This window comes from Marmota flaviventris, chromosome 7 (assembly GCF_047511675.1).
Source record: "Marmota flaviventris isolate mMarFla1 chromosome 7, mMarFla1.hap1, whole genome shotgun sequence".
Taxonomy (NCBI): domain Eukaryota; kingdom Metazoa; phylum Chordata; class Mammalia; order Rodentia; family Sciuridae; genus Marmota; species Marmota flaviventris.
This window is the reverse complement of record NC_092504.1, coordinates 84584260-84601290: the sequence shown is the minus strand read 5'-3', so window position 1 is coordinate 84601290 and position 17031 is coordinate 84584260. Positions and strand designations below refer to the sequence as shown.

At 35.8% G+C, this 17031-nt stretch overlaps 1 protein-coding gene across 11 annotated transcripts in view; it reads right to left on the bottom strand.

The window, feature by feature from the left end:
* The window catches only part of Camk2d (calcium/calmodulin dependent protein kinase II delta), a 312829-nt gene that overhangs the window by 55201 nt on the left and 240597 nt on the right, over positions 1 to 17031 (bottom strand). For all 11 annotated transcript variants that reach the window (XM_071614450.1, XM_071614446.1, XM_071614444.1 and 8 more), the window contains 2 exons: positions 16041 to 16143; positions 9280 to 9363 (listed from right to left, as the gene is read on the bottom strand). In XM_071614450.1, the coding sequence (XP_071470551.1) occupies positions 9280 to 9363; positions 16041 to 16143 (187 nt within the window). The remainder of the gene's footprint in view (positions 1 to 9279; positions 9364 to 16040; positions 16144 to 17031) is intronic.

Below are 17031 nucleotides of genomic sequence, written 5' to 3'. Positions count from 1 at the left end.
GGGGAAGCTCACAGAGGGCCCATGCTCTGAGAAGAGCAGCCAATGCATACAAAGATACCCACAATTTAATTATTTGAATTATGAGTTTCTATGCAAAATGTACCATAAATAAAATAATAATATATGCATTAGAATTAAAAATCACTTTTTTGGACAGAAGACTAAAAAAGAAAAAAAAAAAGCAAAGGCACTATTGAATAGGCTGATGTGAAATTGTTAATGCCTCTTTCAAAAAACTCTGTTCCCTAAGCTTCTATCTACTTGCTTATTAGACTAGAATCCTAGGCCAGAATTATGGTCTCTTGTAGTTCTGTTTTTTTGAAGTTTCAGATTAACTATGAGAATTGTAGCATAATGACAATGCAATATTAATATGTTTATTGCAGGTAACCTTTTCTGAGTAGTTTTAATGCATTAACTCATTTAATCCTTGTACAGTGCCTTATAGTAGACATTGTTACTATATTCATTTCATACTATATTCATTTTCATTTCATGAAAAAATGAGGCTGAGAGTTTCAGAAACTTTACTACTTGAGCCAGTTAATGGCCTAAAAATTCCCTCAGCCACTTTACATACATGAATGGGGACTAAATTTAACATTTTGTGTGTCATCTGAGAAACATCAAGTTACTAGTGAAGGGGTCCATTTGGTTCTGCCTTAAATATTTCCTGAAACCACATTTTCCTATTTGCTATGTATTTTAACAAGTGGTTATTTAAAAGTGTTTGTTGTTTTCGGGAGTCCTTGCCTTGACAGTAAAATTCCAATTTACCTTTTTCTATAACCTTTATATTTAACCTCGTTCTCCCTTGTTAGAGTAAAAAAAAAAAAAAAAAAAAAAAAAAAAAGATAAAAAACAAAACCAAAAAAAAAACCAACACAGCTTTTTTTCTCTTTCTATGTCACTAGGGCAGTACAATTTTTGTTTTTGTCTTACAAAAACACATCAGGGGGTGATATGACCCCCTCAAATACTGGGTGTCTCTCATAACCTTAGCTGCTTCTGATAATCACTGCCTACATATTTCATTAGAGGTTGCAAAATTATGACATTTCTAATTCTCTCCTAGCTTCTTTAAAGTAAACAAAACAAAACCTGATCAACTGCTTGTTTAAGCTGAGGTGCAGTTCCTGTAGGAAAGGATAGAGATTTATTTATTTTCCCATGTATTAACCAGTTTTCAAAATAATTCACTGACTCCCCAATATCCCCCAAAGATCAGGACTCCTCTTGAATTGTGGTTATCATTATAAACTCATGGATCTAAACTTTTTGATGTGGTTCAATTAGTTACGCTTCTTTTGCATAGTGATCCTCCTTTCCTGTCTCTGATCAGTTGAAGCTTCCTCAGGTAACCTTCTTGGTTCTGTTAATACAAACTCAGTGGCTTTTAATGGTTTCCTTTGCTTCTGGTATAACAGGATGCTCCTGTGCCATTTTATACTCTTTATGATCCACACTTGGAATCGGCCACTACTACAAGAAGTTACAGTTCCTTTCAGTGGTAAATAGCATGTAGAGACCAAAGTTGGGCACTTCATGTGCTGTGGGGACTATAGGCTTCTTCAACAAATAATCGAGAAATGAGAAGAGTGGCAAGAGAGAGGAGTGGAATCTGTAAGTTAAAAGAGATCTAGGAGACTGGAGACAACAAAACTGTGGCACAAGAGGGCAAACAGAAAAAACTGTAAAATATCTGATGATGTTAAGCAATTATTATTATTATTTTTTTTAAAAATTAGTAGAGCTGAAGATGCAGTTTAGTGATACGGTACTTGCCTAATATGCATGAGGCCCTTGTTTCAATCCCCAGCACCACCAAAAATAAATAGATAAATAAAATTTAATTTAATAATTAGTATTATTGTCATACTTTTAAAAGACTCATTTTAAAAATGTATGTATTGATATGACCTTTGGATTTCAATGAAGCCATCATGAGATGGATGAATAAGTGGGGGTTTAGATGAAACAAAATCCGTCATTAGTTCATTATACTTTTCTTTCCTTTTGTGTATTGCAAATTTTCCACAACAAATAGTTAAAAAACTACTTTTGACACAGCTGGTTCCACACAATATTTAAAAACTAGTTTTTATTATTTCCTGTATAAATTTGTGCTTGGGAGATACTAGAGGTGTTTGATTAATAAGAGTTTGGAGAAGCACTGATTACTGATTAGGCAGAAAGACTACAGGATCAAGGACATTCAAACCTGATTTTAATAAAAGGTAATGTTAGAAAAACAGTTAAACCTACGATCACACTAATCACTGAATGTTTTAAAAGCTGTTCTTAAGAAAGAAGAGATGAAGAAGAAATGTTGAAAAACTCAGTTAGTGGAAAGCTAATATAATAACCTAATCAAGATATCTACGTACCCTTGTGAGTCAACATGTAAAATGCATGTGGAGTTTGGAGATTCACAATTAACTATATAAGTGACAAGTGTGGCTGTTTCTTATCTTGCAATATGATAAGGAAAAAAAGCACCATACAATTCAATTAAGGAAAGTGCTCAACTAGCATTCTATCACCTAAAGACCAATGACGGGTGGAGCAAGGGGCTAGAATACCATGGCCAGCAGGACAGGAGGCGACTTTTCAGACACTGGAAATTTGTACATCATGGTGTAAGAGTGGCAAACTGCCAGGTCTTCTGATACGAGGTTGAGTTAAATGCCTGACCTGTATTGTGCATGTGATGGGGAGAGAACCAGGGCAAGAGGTGTGTCCATTTGTCTGACAGGTAAAGCTACTATGTAATAACAAAAACATCATGTTATCTGTTCTTTTGCTTATTTTATAGAAGTCAGAAAGTGATTATTTTTAGAGAAATATTCTGATAATAAATTATAAAGATAAATATGAATGCCTCCCAAAATAACAGGTTCAAACATCTGGCCATGAAATCTGTGGATCACCTGCATCAGACTAAATTTTGTGTACCCTCAAAATTCATACAGTTAACCCCTAATTCTAACATGATGGTAATTGGCGGTATGGTATTTGGAGGCAATTGGGCCATGAGGGTCATAATTCTCATGAATGGGGTTAGTGACCTTATAAGAAGAGGTTGGAGAGTCAGCTATCCCTCTTATTGCCACATGAGGACACGGTCAGATGGTGGCCATTTGTAACCTCATTAAAGGCCCTTACCAGAACCAGATCCCACCATTTGAGCACCCTTATCTTAGATTTCCAGCAACTGGAACTAGTTGTTTATAAGCCTCCCAGTCTATGCTACTTCATTAGAGCAGCCTAACCTGACTGAGGTACCACCTGTTTGCAACTTCTGCCATATTGTGAGCCTCAAAATCTGCTTCCCTGAAGGAAGTGTCAACTAGCTGGGGTAGTGCTATTCAATGTTGGTATAAATCGGAAAACTTGTTAAAATGAAAATTTCTGAACCTCAATCCAGAGAATCATTTTTGATTTTATACTGTTAAAAAACAAAACACAACAAACCCACATAACATTAAATTTAAACATAAAGCATTAAATTATATATAAGATATATGTGTACTTTTTAAGTGTATAGTTCAGGAGGGTTAAGTATATTCACAGTGTGTTGAAGCAGATCTCCAGAACTTACTTTTTTCTTGCAACACTGAAACCCTATACCCACTAAATATGAATTCCCCTTCCCCTCAGTCCTTTCTACTTCCTGTTTCTATGAACTTGACTATTTCAGATATGTTGTATAAATGGTATCATATAGTATTTGCTTTCTTGCTATTGGCCTATTTTGTTTAGTATAATGTCCTGGGAATTCACCCTCGTTGTAGTATGTGATAAAATTTCCTTTATTTTTAAGACTGAAAATATTCTACTATCTGTATATACCATATTTTTATTTACTCCATTCATCTGTTGATGGACATTTGCTCTACCCACTGGATATTGTGAACAGTGCTATTAGGAACACAGGTGTGCAAATATTTCTTTAAAATTCTGCTTTAAATTATTTGAATATGTACCTAGCAGTGTAACTGCTGGATCATATGATCCAAGAGAAATTTATTCAATAGTTTTGGGGTAGATCCCAGTACTGGGAATTGAAATCAGGGGCTCCCAACCACTGAGCCACATCCCCAGCCCTATTTTATATTTGATTTAGAGACAGGGTTTTACTGAATTGCTTAGTGCCTCGCTTTTGCTGAGGCTGACTTTAAACCTATGATCCTCCTGTCTCAGTCTCCAGAGCCTCTGGGATTACACGTGTGCACCACTGCACCTGGAGAAGCTGAACTTTTAATAAGCACTTCAGGTCACTTTGGAGAATGTGATCTGTGGTTCACAGTTTGAAAAAATACCAAATTAGGGAGACTACACATTCTAGATCTAGAAAGATTTAAGACAATAATAAGTTCAGCAAAGGAGGATATTGGTAAAGATTATGTTTGGGAGTAAGGCCCCAGGAGTTGAAGACTGTTGAAGATACGAGTGATGAAGAATGAAGGCAGAAAACCTTTCTAAAATTCTGAGGCAAACCTGTGATGACCCAGTGTAAGGGAATCACAGAACTCAAAGTAGCAACAAATTGCCCAGTGGGTTTGAGATTTCCAAATGATAAAAGTATACAATATTTTAAAAATTAATTAATTAATGTTACAGTATAATGCCGTTTGACATATAGTACACAAATGGAGCACAACTTCTCCTTCCTCTGGCTGTACATGGTTCAGAGTCACTCCACTAATGTAATCATACATGTTTATACTGTAATAACGTCTGTCTCTTTCTACATCCCCACAACCGCACCCCTCCCCTTTCCCCTTCTACACAAACCAAAATTCCTTCATTCCTCCCTATGGAGTACCCAATATTGACTTATTCCAGTTGAAGTATGAAAAGGCTAGCCTCAGAAATCATGCAACTGCTGAACCTAAATTCATTATAACATAAAAGAAAAAACGTTTTCCATAAAATTCCAAATTCACAGTTGCTAATTTATTATCACTCATAACTATTCAGAGTGATAGCTAAATAAGATAGAGAGGTGGTAAGAGAACATGTGTGGTGTGAGGGAGGGGACTGTGTATGGGCTGAACAGCCTTCCTGTCTTCCTTCCTTCTCAGCTTCCTGCCTGCTCTCCTTCCCGCTTGCTTTCCTGCCTGCCTTCCATCTTTTCTCCCTTTTTAAGCTAGATTGTACAAGGAGCTCTATTAAAAACCAGTGACATCTATAAATATTTGTTCACCACACAATGGAATTGTGGAGGGCACAATATATACAAGAAAGCCATCAAAATCAATTTACTATTGTTAATTGTGGATCACGGTTCTTGCTACATTAATGCCTATTCTTTACTTTCCAGTAATGGACTAGCTGCTTTCAAAGACCAAGTATAGGTCAGATCATACTCTGTGTGAGATCACAAAAGCAAGGTAATGGTGGCATTTGAGATTTCCTGTGTGCAGGTAATTGCGCGTTTCTAATAAAAATAATGTACAGACTTCTTTTAGTCCCTTTATTGATGCCATGCTTCACTTTGCTCTGTGTCAACTGCCAAAATGACAAAGAACCTGCTATGATGAATGCTCATAGATTAATTCACATAGAAGACTGGCTGCCACTCTGGTAAGTGGATTGTTTTTGTTATCTGAATTGTGCCATTTATTACTACACAACTCAAAGTCTACTCTTAAAAAGGACTAATTGGCAACAGCAAGTACTGACTGATGGTTGAAAAAGAGTTTCCCTGAGGATAAGCCACAACCTAAAAGCAATCAAATAATATACACATTACTTTGGTGGTGACTACAACAGTGATGAGCAAGGGTATCTCATAAATAAAATTAATGTAATATAATTTTCATGTCACCTGAGTGAGAAGGCATATAATAAAATGATAAAACAGTAATTCCAAACTGATAGCAGTGAACAAGAAAGTAGCCATTTTCCCCAAACATGTGATATTAGAAAATCTATTTAAAATGCCATAGTAAGTATATGTGATTCCCAGCACATTTTTAGGCACACAATTTAGAGAAGCACATAGTCCCTAAAGAAAATGGGAATTGGCTGCAAATATATACTTTAACTAGAGCTTGTCACAAAGAGGCCCACTGATTGCAGAAAACTGTGAAGAAAACGGTAAAAATAGAAAAGGGCAAAACAAAAGGTGTGGCCACAGCTAAACTGGGGTTGAAATCTTTGAGCTACCTTTTTCCAGTCAAGAGATTCCATCCCATAAGTGATCGCACATTTCACAGATATGAAATACTATTATGAAATGATACTTCACTGTTTAAAAAGATTAGATACAGAAGCTACATTATAGAAATGTATTTGAACAGAAAATCGAGAAACCAAGTGGATTCAAATTTACCAAAGTAATATTAAAATTGAACATGGTGTGCTTAGTAAGGTAAGACAGTCGGTCTAAGCACTGATGATATATCAAAGGTTATAAAAAATGCAGCATCTGTGCTCACCACAGATCTATTCAGGCTCAGGGCTCAGGTCACCTCAGGGTAGCTCCATATGTACATGTGTCATGGATTCTGCTATGCACCCAGGGAACAATCCCTAGTGCAAAGATATCAGGTTTTTTTTTTTTAATATTTCTTTTAAAGGACCTAGTATTCTTCAATATCAATAAAAGTTATACATTGTGAAAAAATGTTTTAAATAGAAGAATAAAATTATTTAGATTCTTTGAGTGAACAGAATTTTGTTCAAAAGCTGTAAAATTTGTCCACAATATCTTTTACAGAATAAAATAAATAAATAAATCATTTAAAAAAGTGTGTGTGTGTTTGTGTGTGTGTGTGTGTGTGAGAGAGAGAGAGAGAGAGAGAGAGAGAGAGAGAGAGAGAGAGAGAGAGAGATACTGAGGATAATGGGGAGGGAATGCAAATTTGGTTTTCAGTTAATCAGCTAAGAGCATCATAATATTCAGCTGATTATCATACTGGCAATGTTAAGTCATCCAATAAAATTTGTTTTTCAAGTCTATACTAAGGAGAAATGTCAGTTATCTAGAATCTTCATTTCTAAAGAAATACTTTGTAGTAATAATAGTAATGGTAACTAACACATTGTCTTAAAATAAATCTTAGCAGTCCTATGGGAAAATATTATTCCATTCATCAGAGGAAGCTGCAATGCAGAGACTAAATAACTTGAACTATGTCATACAGCAAGTGTGTTTTCTTCCCCACTATCCCTACCCCTCCTACCCATGAGGCAGATAGGAGGAAAGCAGAGAGAAAATAGGAAGGAAACTAGGAAAACAAGGAGATAAAGGAGGAGGGCAGGGGAGGCTGGAAATGACCTTCAGACAAGCAGGCAAAGAAAAACCATGAAATACCTTGATGCCAGTCCTCCTTCTCCTAATTACTCATCAATCATACCATTCTCTCTCTTTAGTATTCAGGGTCCAAACACAACATTCTACCTACATCCCTCTGTACTTCACAGAAATATGACTCTAACACATTTTAAAATATGTTTAAAAATATGAGTCTACCTTCCACAAAACCCATCACTGTCTGCCTGACTATAGGGCCATTCTGCTGCTTTTTAAGGTCGTCAGCAGAAACAGACCCGTGCGGGGAGCTAATTTATTGCAAGGGAAATATTCCAGCTAGATTCAGACAACAACATTTTGCAACAGTGCTCTAACTCAAAGGCATTTGAGAGTTCATGCTGAGCAGACACTCAGATAGGCAGAAGAAAGACAGAACTTGGACCCACCTAAGACCTTATCCTTAAAGCACATGCCATTTCCAATCTTTTAGAACAATAATGGCTGTTTGCATTTTAAATTGCTTTATAGGCTACAATATGTTTTCCTTTAAAGTGTGCCTTATTTGACCCTCCCACTGGATAATATTATTTTACAGGTAAAGAAACCAGCACAGAGATATTAAAGAAAGAGGAAGAGTAGGTATAAAGACTTAAAACTCAGGTGTGGTAACTAATAATATAGTTCTTTGCTCATAACCGTCTTCATAGGCATGGAGCTAATTCTGAAAACTCAAGTTTAAGATTAAATACTAAGTTGTTGTTTCTAAGCATATAAAACTGATAAGAAATACAGGGTGGGATTCTCTATCACTATGAAGTAGGCGTAATTTTAGATAGTATCACTATACTATCTGAAATTAGTAAACTTCAATGTATGTCTTTCTTTCCATTTAAAATTAAAAGCAAATCTAATAAGTTTTTTTCAGAATCTAGAAATAACTTAAAAAAAAAAAATCAACTCCTTCCATGCCGACAAACCAAAGGAAATGAAATCTGTCTACAGCACACTAGTGCCAAACTATGGTAGTTAAATACCTACATATAGATCAGATGCAATGAAACTCAAGAACTTTAGAGGACTATTTTGTGTTGATAACCTTAGTAGAAAACTATTTCAGAGTGTCCTGTCATATCCCCTTTATTTCAGTCTTTCATATATTCTGAAATGAAGAAATTTCATTATATAATTTAAGTGGAAATACTGCCAGTAACATATTTTTGAGTCTGTACAGGACACTTCTTGGATTAGATTTGGCTGATAAAGGCCTAAAACAGAGCTCAGTCCCCAGAGGATGGCCAATTTCATTATTTTCTGAGATTTATTTTATCCTTGCCAGGCTTCTTGGGAAAACATGACATTTGTTGGAAGAGCTGGTTGGATCTGTTGGGAGGATGGGAGCATGAACACATGACCCCTATGGCGGGTGTGCCCAGGACCTATGCATTTGTATCACCTGAGAACTTGTTCAAAATGTCAATGTTCCCATCTCAAACATATTGGTTCAGAAAAACAGCAATCTGAAGTTTTAATCAGATCTCCAGATTTATTGTTGTAGGCAAAGGTTTTGAGAATCTCTCCTAAGAAATTCTGAACTGATGATTGGAAAGTATCAACTTCAAGTAAAAGATATGACTTTAAATTAAAACAAGAGAATGAATATTTAGGGACTCCCTAAATTCATATACTGTGATAGTATTAGGAGGTGGTACCTTTGGTAGGCTGAAGACCTCATGAATGGAATTAGTACCTTGTGAACGAAACCCAGGAGAGCTCCATTATCCCTTTCAACATATGAGATCTTCCCCCACAAAAGATTGCTGTTTACAAACCAAGAAGCAGGTCCTCCCGGACATTGAATCTGCAGCACCTCAATCTTGCCCTTCCCAGCCTCTAGAACTACAAGAAATATATATAGGCTGTTTAAGCTTTCCAGTTTCTCATAGTTTGTTATAATAGCCCCAAAACATTAAGACATGAGGATAATGCAATATTTTTTTGAAAATATTATTCCTTACCACATGCCCACATATCCACTGGTTTTCCATAAGGATCTTTACGTAAAACTTCTGGAGAAAGATATCCAGGTGTGCCAGCAAAACCTAGGGAAAACAGATGTTTATTATTTGGTATTAACATGACAGAATCAATGATATAGGAAACTAAGAAAACTTTTTAGTGGCTTTATCAAATGATATGTTTGTCATTTGAAGCAAAACTTCCAGAGTCCTGAAGTAATGTAGACTAGTTTAGTTTTTCTTTTCTTTTTTTTTTTTCAGTGTGGGGAGGGGGATGGTGGTACCAGGGATTGAACCCAGGGGCACTTAACCACTGAAGCACAACCCTGGCCCATTTTATACTTTATTTAGAGACAGAATTTTGCTAAGTTGCTGAGGCTGGCTTTGAATTCCTGTCTCAGCCTCCTGAGCTGTGGGATTACAGGTGAGTGCCAGTGCACCAGGCTAGTTTTTCTTTATACTAAGTAATCAACACTAGTCTATCCTGCCTTGTAGTTTATTTGGAGGAAAAAATACACACACACACACAAACACACACACACACACATCTTTTATCCAGATATGGAAATCTATCTACTGTGTTGAGCAATCTTGTATACTTGAGGCCACTTTTTGGTTAGTAGTTCTTGTATCACTTATATGAGAGTTATAAATCTGTAAAGAAATAAGGAGAAAACTGGAGATAGGATAAGGACCCTGAAAATGATGATAGTTATCATGATATCTAAATAATGGTATTATGAGAAGAAGGCACTTATAAAATAGAAGGATATAAAACACAGAAACTAAGGATACAAAAGTCTATTGGGTGGGTATAGGGCAATGAGGCTAGAGATGGGACTAAAAGTAACTAAATATATCAGGAAAAGAAATAAGTCTAAAATATATCCAAGAGCTCAATATATACTAATAAAATATCAGGGTGTATTTGTAACTAGCAACTGAAGAGAAGACTCAGGAACATTCAAATGTATCACTATTGTATGTGTACCAACTAGACTTTAAAGTTAAGAAGATCTGGTAATAGAGATTAGATAGCAAATATGAATCAGTGTAGAATTCAATAATGTGCACTAACATAACAAATCTATAGCTAGTTTTAAAATAGAGTAAAATATTTCTTATTTCTGGAAATAATAGTTTTTCAAATAAAAGTTATCTTGAAATCATGAAATATAATTATTTTCATTTAAAAGTTTTCTCAAAAAACACTAATGAAAACTGAAAATATCTTTTTTAAAGGATATACAATCAGGAATTCCTTCAAATACAGATTACTGTTGAAGTACACTGTATATTTATTGGATTGCAAAGTACCCTTATTTATGTGACAAATTCAGAAAGCAAAGAGGTATAAAAAAAAAAGAACACATATAACACAGTTACTTCTCTGAGAAAAATAAGATTAGGAAATGAGGAAAAGGATTTTTGGACTTCTCCCTTTCCCCATTTTAAAATTCCCAATACTTTTCTTTTCCTTTGTTTGGAGGATGATGAGAAGATGTGGTGGACAAGACAAGAACTGGATGTGCAGTTTGAGCTTTGAATAAACCATTGCTAATCCACTGAGGGTTCTTCTACCTAAGAGAATTACCAAAGGTTCCACTGCTTTGAGAATTACCTGAAGGTGTCATGTGGAGTCACATGACAAGATAGGGATGGGCACAATTATTGCAAAGGACTTCCTAACACATCTGGTATACCATACCTGCCCTCCCCATTCCTGTCCCACCTCCTTAAGACATGCATGACACAAAGAGAATGCAATGAGAAATTTATGCCAAAGACCAGTGTGAATTCAATGTCCTGAGTGCACATTTTGAGATCCCTTTTCATCTGGCTCCCCTTACTCATCCAACATGATTTATACTTTTTCTGAGCACATGACTTGATTGATCCCTTTAAGGTCTCTTGAGAATGAGCTTCTTAATCTCATTCTTGATGATACTTCTATTTCTTGAATTCCAATTTTTTTTCTCTAACATAAAGTGGATCTAAATTATTTCTATCTTAGAACTCTCTTTAGATGCCTATAGTTCTCAGTGATCCTTTCTCATTTTGAATTTCAACTACACTTTAATATATAATCTATACTATCTAAAATTAGTAAACTTCAATGTATGTCTTACGTAATTCATATGGCCAAGATCAGGAAACATTAATGATATTCTCCCTAGAGAAGATAGAGAAGTAACTATATGTGAGTATATTCCACTATCTTTCCTATTCCCCTCCCTTCATTCCCCTTTGTCTAATCCAATGAACTTCTATTCCTACCCCCTACATATATATCAGAGAGAACATTTGGCCTTTGGTTTTTGGGATTGCCTTATTTCACTTTGCATGATAGTCTCTAGTTCTATCCATTTACTAGTAAATGCCATAATTTCATTCTTTGATAAAGCTGTCTTTAATGAGAGATTAAGCCCTTAAGAATCCAGGATTATTATGTTATATGCTATTAACAGGGAAATTAATCAGAGATTGTATTCTCCAGGGATAGCATATTTTTTTTATTCAGAAAAACCAAGAAGAATATCAAAACATATAAAGCAAAGAGAAAACAGAATTACTCACTGTTGAAAATGTATCCATTGTAACCTATTGCCATTTAAAAAAATAACCTTAATATTTAAAACAAGATATATAATAACAAGAAGCAAGATGGAAGTAAAATATCCTGGTTTTTGCTTTTCATTTGTTTCTAGCAGCAGCCAAGTGTTAGAAATATATTGCAAATATTATTTCTAGTTCCATAGGAGAAACAGGCTGATTAGCTAATTCTCTTTGATAAAACTTCTGCCATCTTATTAAAGGTAGTGACATAGGGTGTTCTAGCATTTTTGGCTAGTTAGAGTTTTTTCAGATAAACTTATATGAAAGCCTGAAGAACTGACTTAATACATAACAAAGAGACTTGCTATTTTTTTTAAATTAAAATAACAAGGTTTTTTTCCTCCTCTAAATATGGATATTACATTTAAAAAGATAAAATTAATCAAAATTGAGACCATGATGGCAGATAATAAATAGCTATGAAAACAAATCATGCTTATTAAAACATCTCCATTCCCTATATATCTATCTATAGTATATTCAAAAGAACTTTACTATATACCATGTGCTTTTTTTAGTTACTATGAGGATTTACTTGAACTTGGGAAGAGTGGGAGGGAAGGAGAAAGAGAAAAGAAATGCATATTTTCTTAAACTTGGAAACAAAGTTTCTATACTTCTAAAATGTGGAATCTCCTTGAAAGTTAAGATGCATCTGTTTAAAAAGTCTTTACAGGTACATTAATAAGATCTTAACTATTGAAAGCACATCCTGATGAAAAAGTGGGAATTTTCCTGTTGATCCATTGCTGTTTCTCTGTGACCAGCTTGCTTTTAGAAATGAGTTGTCACAATTTGAAAATCCATGTACTTTTATTTGGATGCTATTGCATTTGCTGAACTGATACCCAGGTTTTTGTTCACTGTTTCACTAAACAACTGCCACTGAATAGGCAAAAGCACTATGACAATGTTCCATACCAAGATTATTTTGAAAACTTACTGAACATCATTTATAGCCTATCTGCATTCCCCTGGACTACTTTACTGGTTTCCTAACAGCACCATGAAGGAGTGTTCATGATAGCCGTTTAGAAACAGGATAGTGGCCCAAGAGAATTAAGTGACTTAAACAATGTCATTCAGCTATTAAGAACCAGAGCTGGGATGTAAGTTCAGGTATTCTGATTCAAAAAGTAGATCCCCCACCTCCCCAAGTCCTCTTAAACTACATGTGATCTAGCAGAGGACACAAAACACAGAGATTTAGGGAACACAATTCCTACACTCTTGTCATCAAGCCAGTGTTGCTGGGGTTAATGTCGTGCCTCAGTGCTGATGATAACAGAGGCCTCTGTGTTATTCCTGGTATCCAATCATCATCACCCTGCACCCAGTCCCAGTGATTATATCCCTGGACCTAAGTTCCTATTTCGGTATCCTGCCTCATAAAAGTCTCTCATGAAGTGGGCTCCTCTTTTGCTCTAGACAGGATTAGAATATTGTCTTTGAACCCAATATCTGGGACTTTCATTTCTTCTAAACAGATTCTCCTAAAGTTCAGAGTCCCTGTCTGTTCCAGGGAATTTGCCTGGTCCTATATCCACCCTAGTTCAAACTGGCAGCATGCATAATTTGAATGACTGCTTTAGCCTAATAAAGTCTTTGCTTTCAGATTAACTATCCTTAACCATCCTCCACACTGCTACCTAAATCACTATTATATAACTTAAATTCAATTACATTCTTCTTTATTAAAAATTTCTCACCAGATTCCTGAAGCCTCTGTTTTTTTAAAAAATCAAACTTTTGAAAGGGACCCCTCCCCACCAAAAAAATCACTCACCTTATTAACTACCCCTCATCCTAGCTAAATCAAACTTCTTGTTATCAATGTAACAGAAAAATAGTTTCATGTCCTCCAAGCATTTGCATATGCTGATCCCCCATCTGTTATGCCTTTATCTCCCATGCTCCAATGGAAAAATTTCCCATTATCTTGGACAGAACCATAGTTGTTAGCCCAATTATTAGTGCTTTCCCCAGAGGTGGAATTTCATACTTCCTCACCTGTGTTCCCAGGGCACCTCTTGCATGCTGTGGTGAGCTACTTTTTACCCTGCGTGGTAAACTATTATTGGCACAAAAGCCTCAACTCCTTGAGGGTCAGGGCCTTTTATTTAAGTACCTCTAGTAATTTTGCCTTGCCCATCTCTGTGATAGCTCACTACTTCTTGTTGAATTCCTAACTCTTATTACTGTATATTCCTTATCTGTGTCGACCATACTTTTCCCCAGAATATAGCTATATATCTGCATTTCCAATTTCCAGAACTAGGTCTTGCCTTCTTTCAGTTTGCAGTTAACAAGGACAAGCTTATTCCAATGTCAAAACGTGACAGACCAAATGACAAGTCTGAAGGTTTTAAATCCACTGGGAGTGGAATTGTGGTATGGAGACACTTGATGTAAAAGGTGGCATTAAGCTTGGGAGAGATTGCCATCAGGATAGCAGTCAGAACGCCTGACAAAGGACAAGCAGCAGAAAATAAGGTCTTGAATTAGGTTCCTGGAAAAGGAGATTTGGGAAGGCGGCCAGGTCACCTACTTCCATTAACTAGCTGGGGCAGATTAAAAAGATACAGGGGATCCTGGGAGCTATGTATACCTTAGGAGATGCTGCATGATAGGGATACAGAGAAGCATTTGCACATTAAATTAAAGAAGTAAGTATTTTGGGGGCCCTCTTTCTGTTTGTTGTTATTGTTATTCAGAGGGAAAAAAATCTGAAGTAAAGGCATTAAAAAATTGTCTAACTTCAACACATTAAAAATCAAAAGGAAATAAAACTGAGGCTTAGGGAAAGGTTATATTTTAAAATTCTACATGAACTATCAGGTAATACTGGGAAATGGTAGAGAGAGGCATAAGAAAATCAATGGATAAAGAATTTATTCCAGCAGAATATTGGGATAATCCATAAGCTTGGCTAGAAATACTATAATTTAAATTTATTTAGAGTTGATTTCCTCCCTAATTGTAAATGCTGAAGCGTAGGATACAGCATCCTTGGCATGCTGAGCACTTTGAAATGAAGGAAAGGGGCTCAAAAGTAAGATCTTCCTGCCCTTTGTCCTTCTGTTTTTCTCCTCCAAGTTTAGCCATGGAAACTTTACTTCTTCTTGCCAAAGGTAGGTTACAAATACGTGAACCCCTTTTCAGCCAGCCATAAAAACTAGAAATAATACTCCAAGCTTCCTCTAACCTTCGATGTAAGAGTTGGCCACAAGGAAATCCTCTGACCTATGTTGTCTGGTTGCTGATCACAAGACCCTCATTCCAGCAGGTCCTGCCCTGCCCTGTACCCAGGAAGACACAGAGAAGCCAAGAAGAATTCAGAAAGACAGGCCGTGGTGGGTTCCCCTCTGAACATATTACCACCAGGTCATGTCTTCTTTGGATATGTCATTTCTACATATCTGTATTTTTTAAAAATCAAATCTAGCATAAAAATAGAATGTTTTCTCCAAGTCTTTAGGTCTTTATTTCATATCATGTAAAACTTTGATTAAATAATCTTAGAGGGGTGCTGGCTATGATTCTTAAGATAGCTGAGGAAAGGTTTCAGAGCTTTCTACCTCTATATAGAAACAGAATTTTCACCATTTAGAAATTTTGAAACTATCAGATTTATCATGAGAAAATTGGCATATTAACAAAATAGAAGACAATTGAGATGAAATACTTAGTAAATACACATATAATTATACGATGTAATATTTTAAAGTTAATTCATTAATAAAATACATGAGATAGTTTGTCTTTTCTGATTACCTACTATTTACATAGCAGTCTTTAGTATCATGTGAGGATGAACGTGAATGATCATCTTTCTCTCCGAAAAAGTATTCTTTTAAATTATAACACTCCTGTTAATTCTTAGCACAGGATTGTATTTTCTCTCTGTCCTTTGAAGAAAAAGGTATATGTGTTACTGTTCTCCCTTCAGGATTTTCCTTAACTATTTCTAGGTTATATACCTTTTAATGTTAGGTTTAATATCTTGGGGTCCAATATCTTAAGAGTAGTCAAGATGTTGCTGGGATGAACATTTCCACTTTATTTTGGCTAGGAAATGGGAGTAGGAGCCAGGAGTTCGTATCCAAAAGATTGTAGGTAGCGTGAAGGAGAGAGGCCCTACTTACCAAACCATGCCTGCTGGTCTCCTTGAACTTCAATGGCTAAGCCAAAGTCTGCCAGTTTCACAGCTGCTCCCTTGGATTTGCTAGCTAAAAGCAAATTCTCAGGCTTTATTTAGAAGGAAAGAGAGAGAGAGAGAGAGAGAGAGAGAGAGAGAGAGAGAAAGAGACTGAAGTGAGAACCTATTTTAAGTGACTATACAAAACTAACAACATTTTTACTAGATTAGGGGAGAAAAAAAAAAAAAAGTCATGCACTGTCATCTCTCCTGGAGACTGTCATTTCTAAATCCCAGGGAAAACATGGTTAGAAAATGATTAAAAATAATCATGTGTGCAGGCTTTAGACAGATGCATAAATGTTTTGAAGAGTACTGTACAGAGGGGAGAGATCAAATAAATGAGAACACCTGTCTTGACCTGCTCACATGTTTCCAAGGACCAGTTGCAGACTTGGCCACAGACATTGACTTAGAAGCCTAACAGAGCACAGACATTTTCAGCAGAAGGAAACTTGGCAAAATGATAACAAGAATTGGACCAATCTACAGACATTTGGCAAATGAAACTGTGCAAATTAAATCCTAGTTGACTTTAAGAGTTTGGACCCAAATGTAGTGATTTTGATTCCTCAATGTTTCCAAACAATTTCTGTATAAATTTTGGAGGCTTAACTCTGAATTACGTATTAAAAAATGCTGTCTTTAAGAATCTGTTTATTCTTAAAGGCAAAAAGAATATACTGCCATTTGCCAAATGTTAAGTTAGCTTTTTCTTCTTTATAAGCCAGTTTTTTAAAACATAATTTACATTTCTTCAAAGTGTGACTCAAGACATTGCTTATATATGTATGCTCCCATCTCAAAATATGGTGGGAAAGATCCATTTCATTTTCTGGGTAATTTATCATTACTCCAGGACTAATAACTCAGTCTTGGACAGAGGCCGTGTCTACACCATTGTTTCCCAATCAGCGCATCCAGACACATTGGTACTT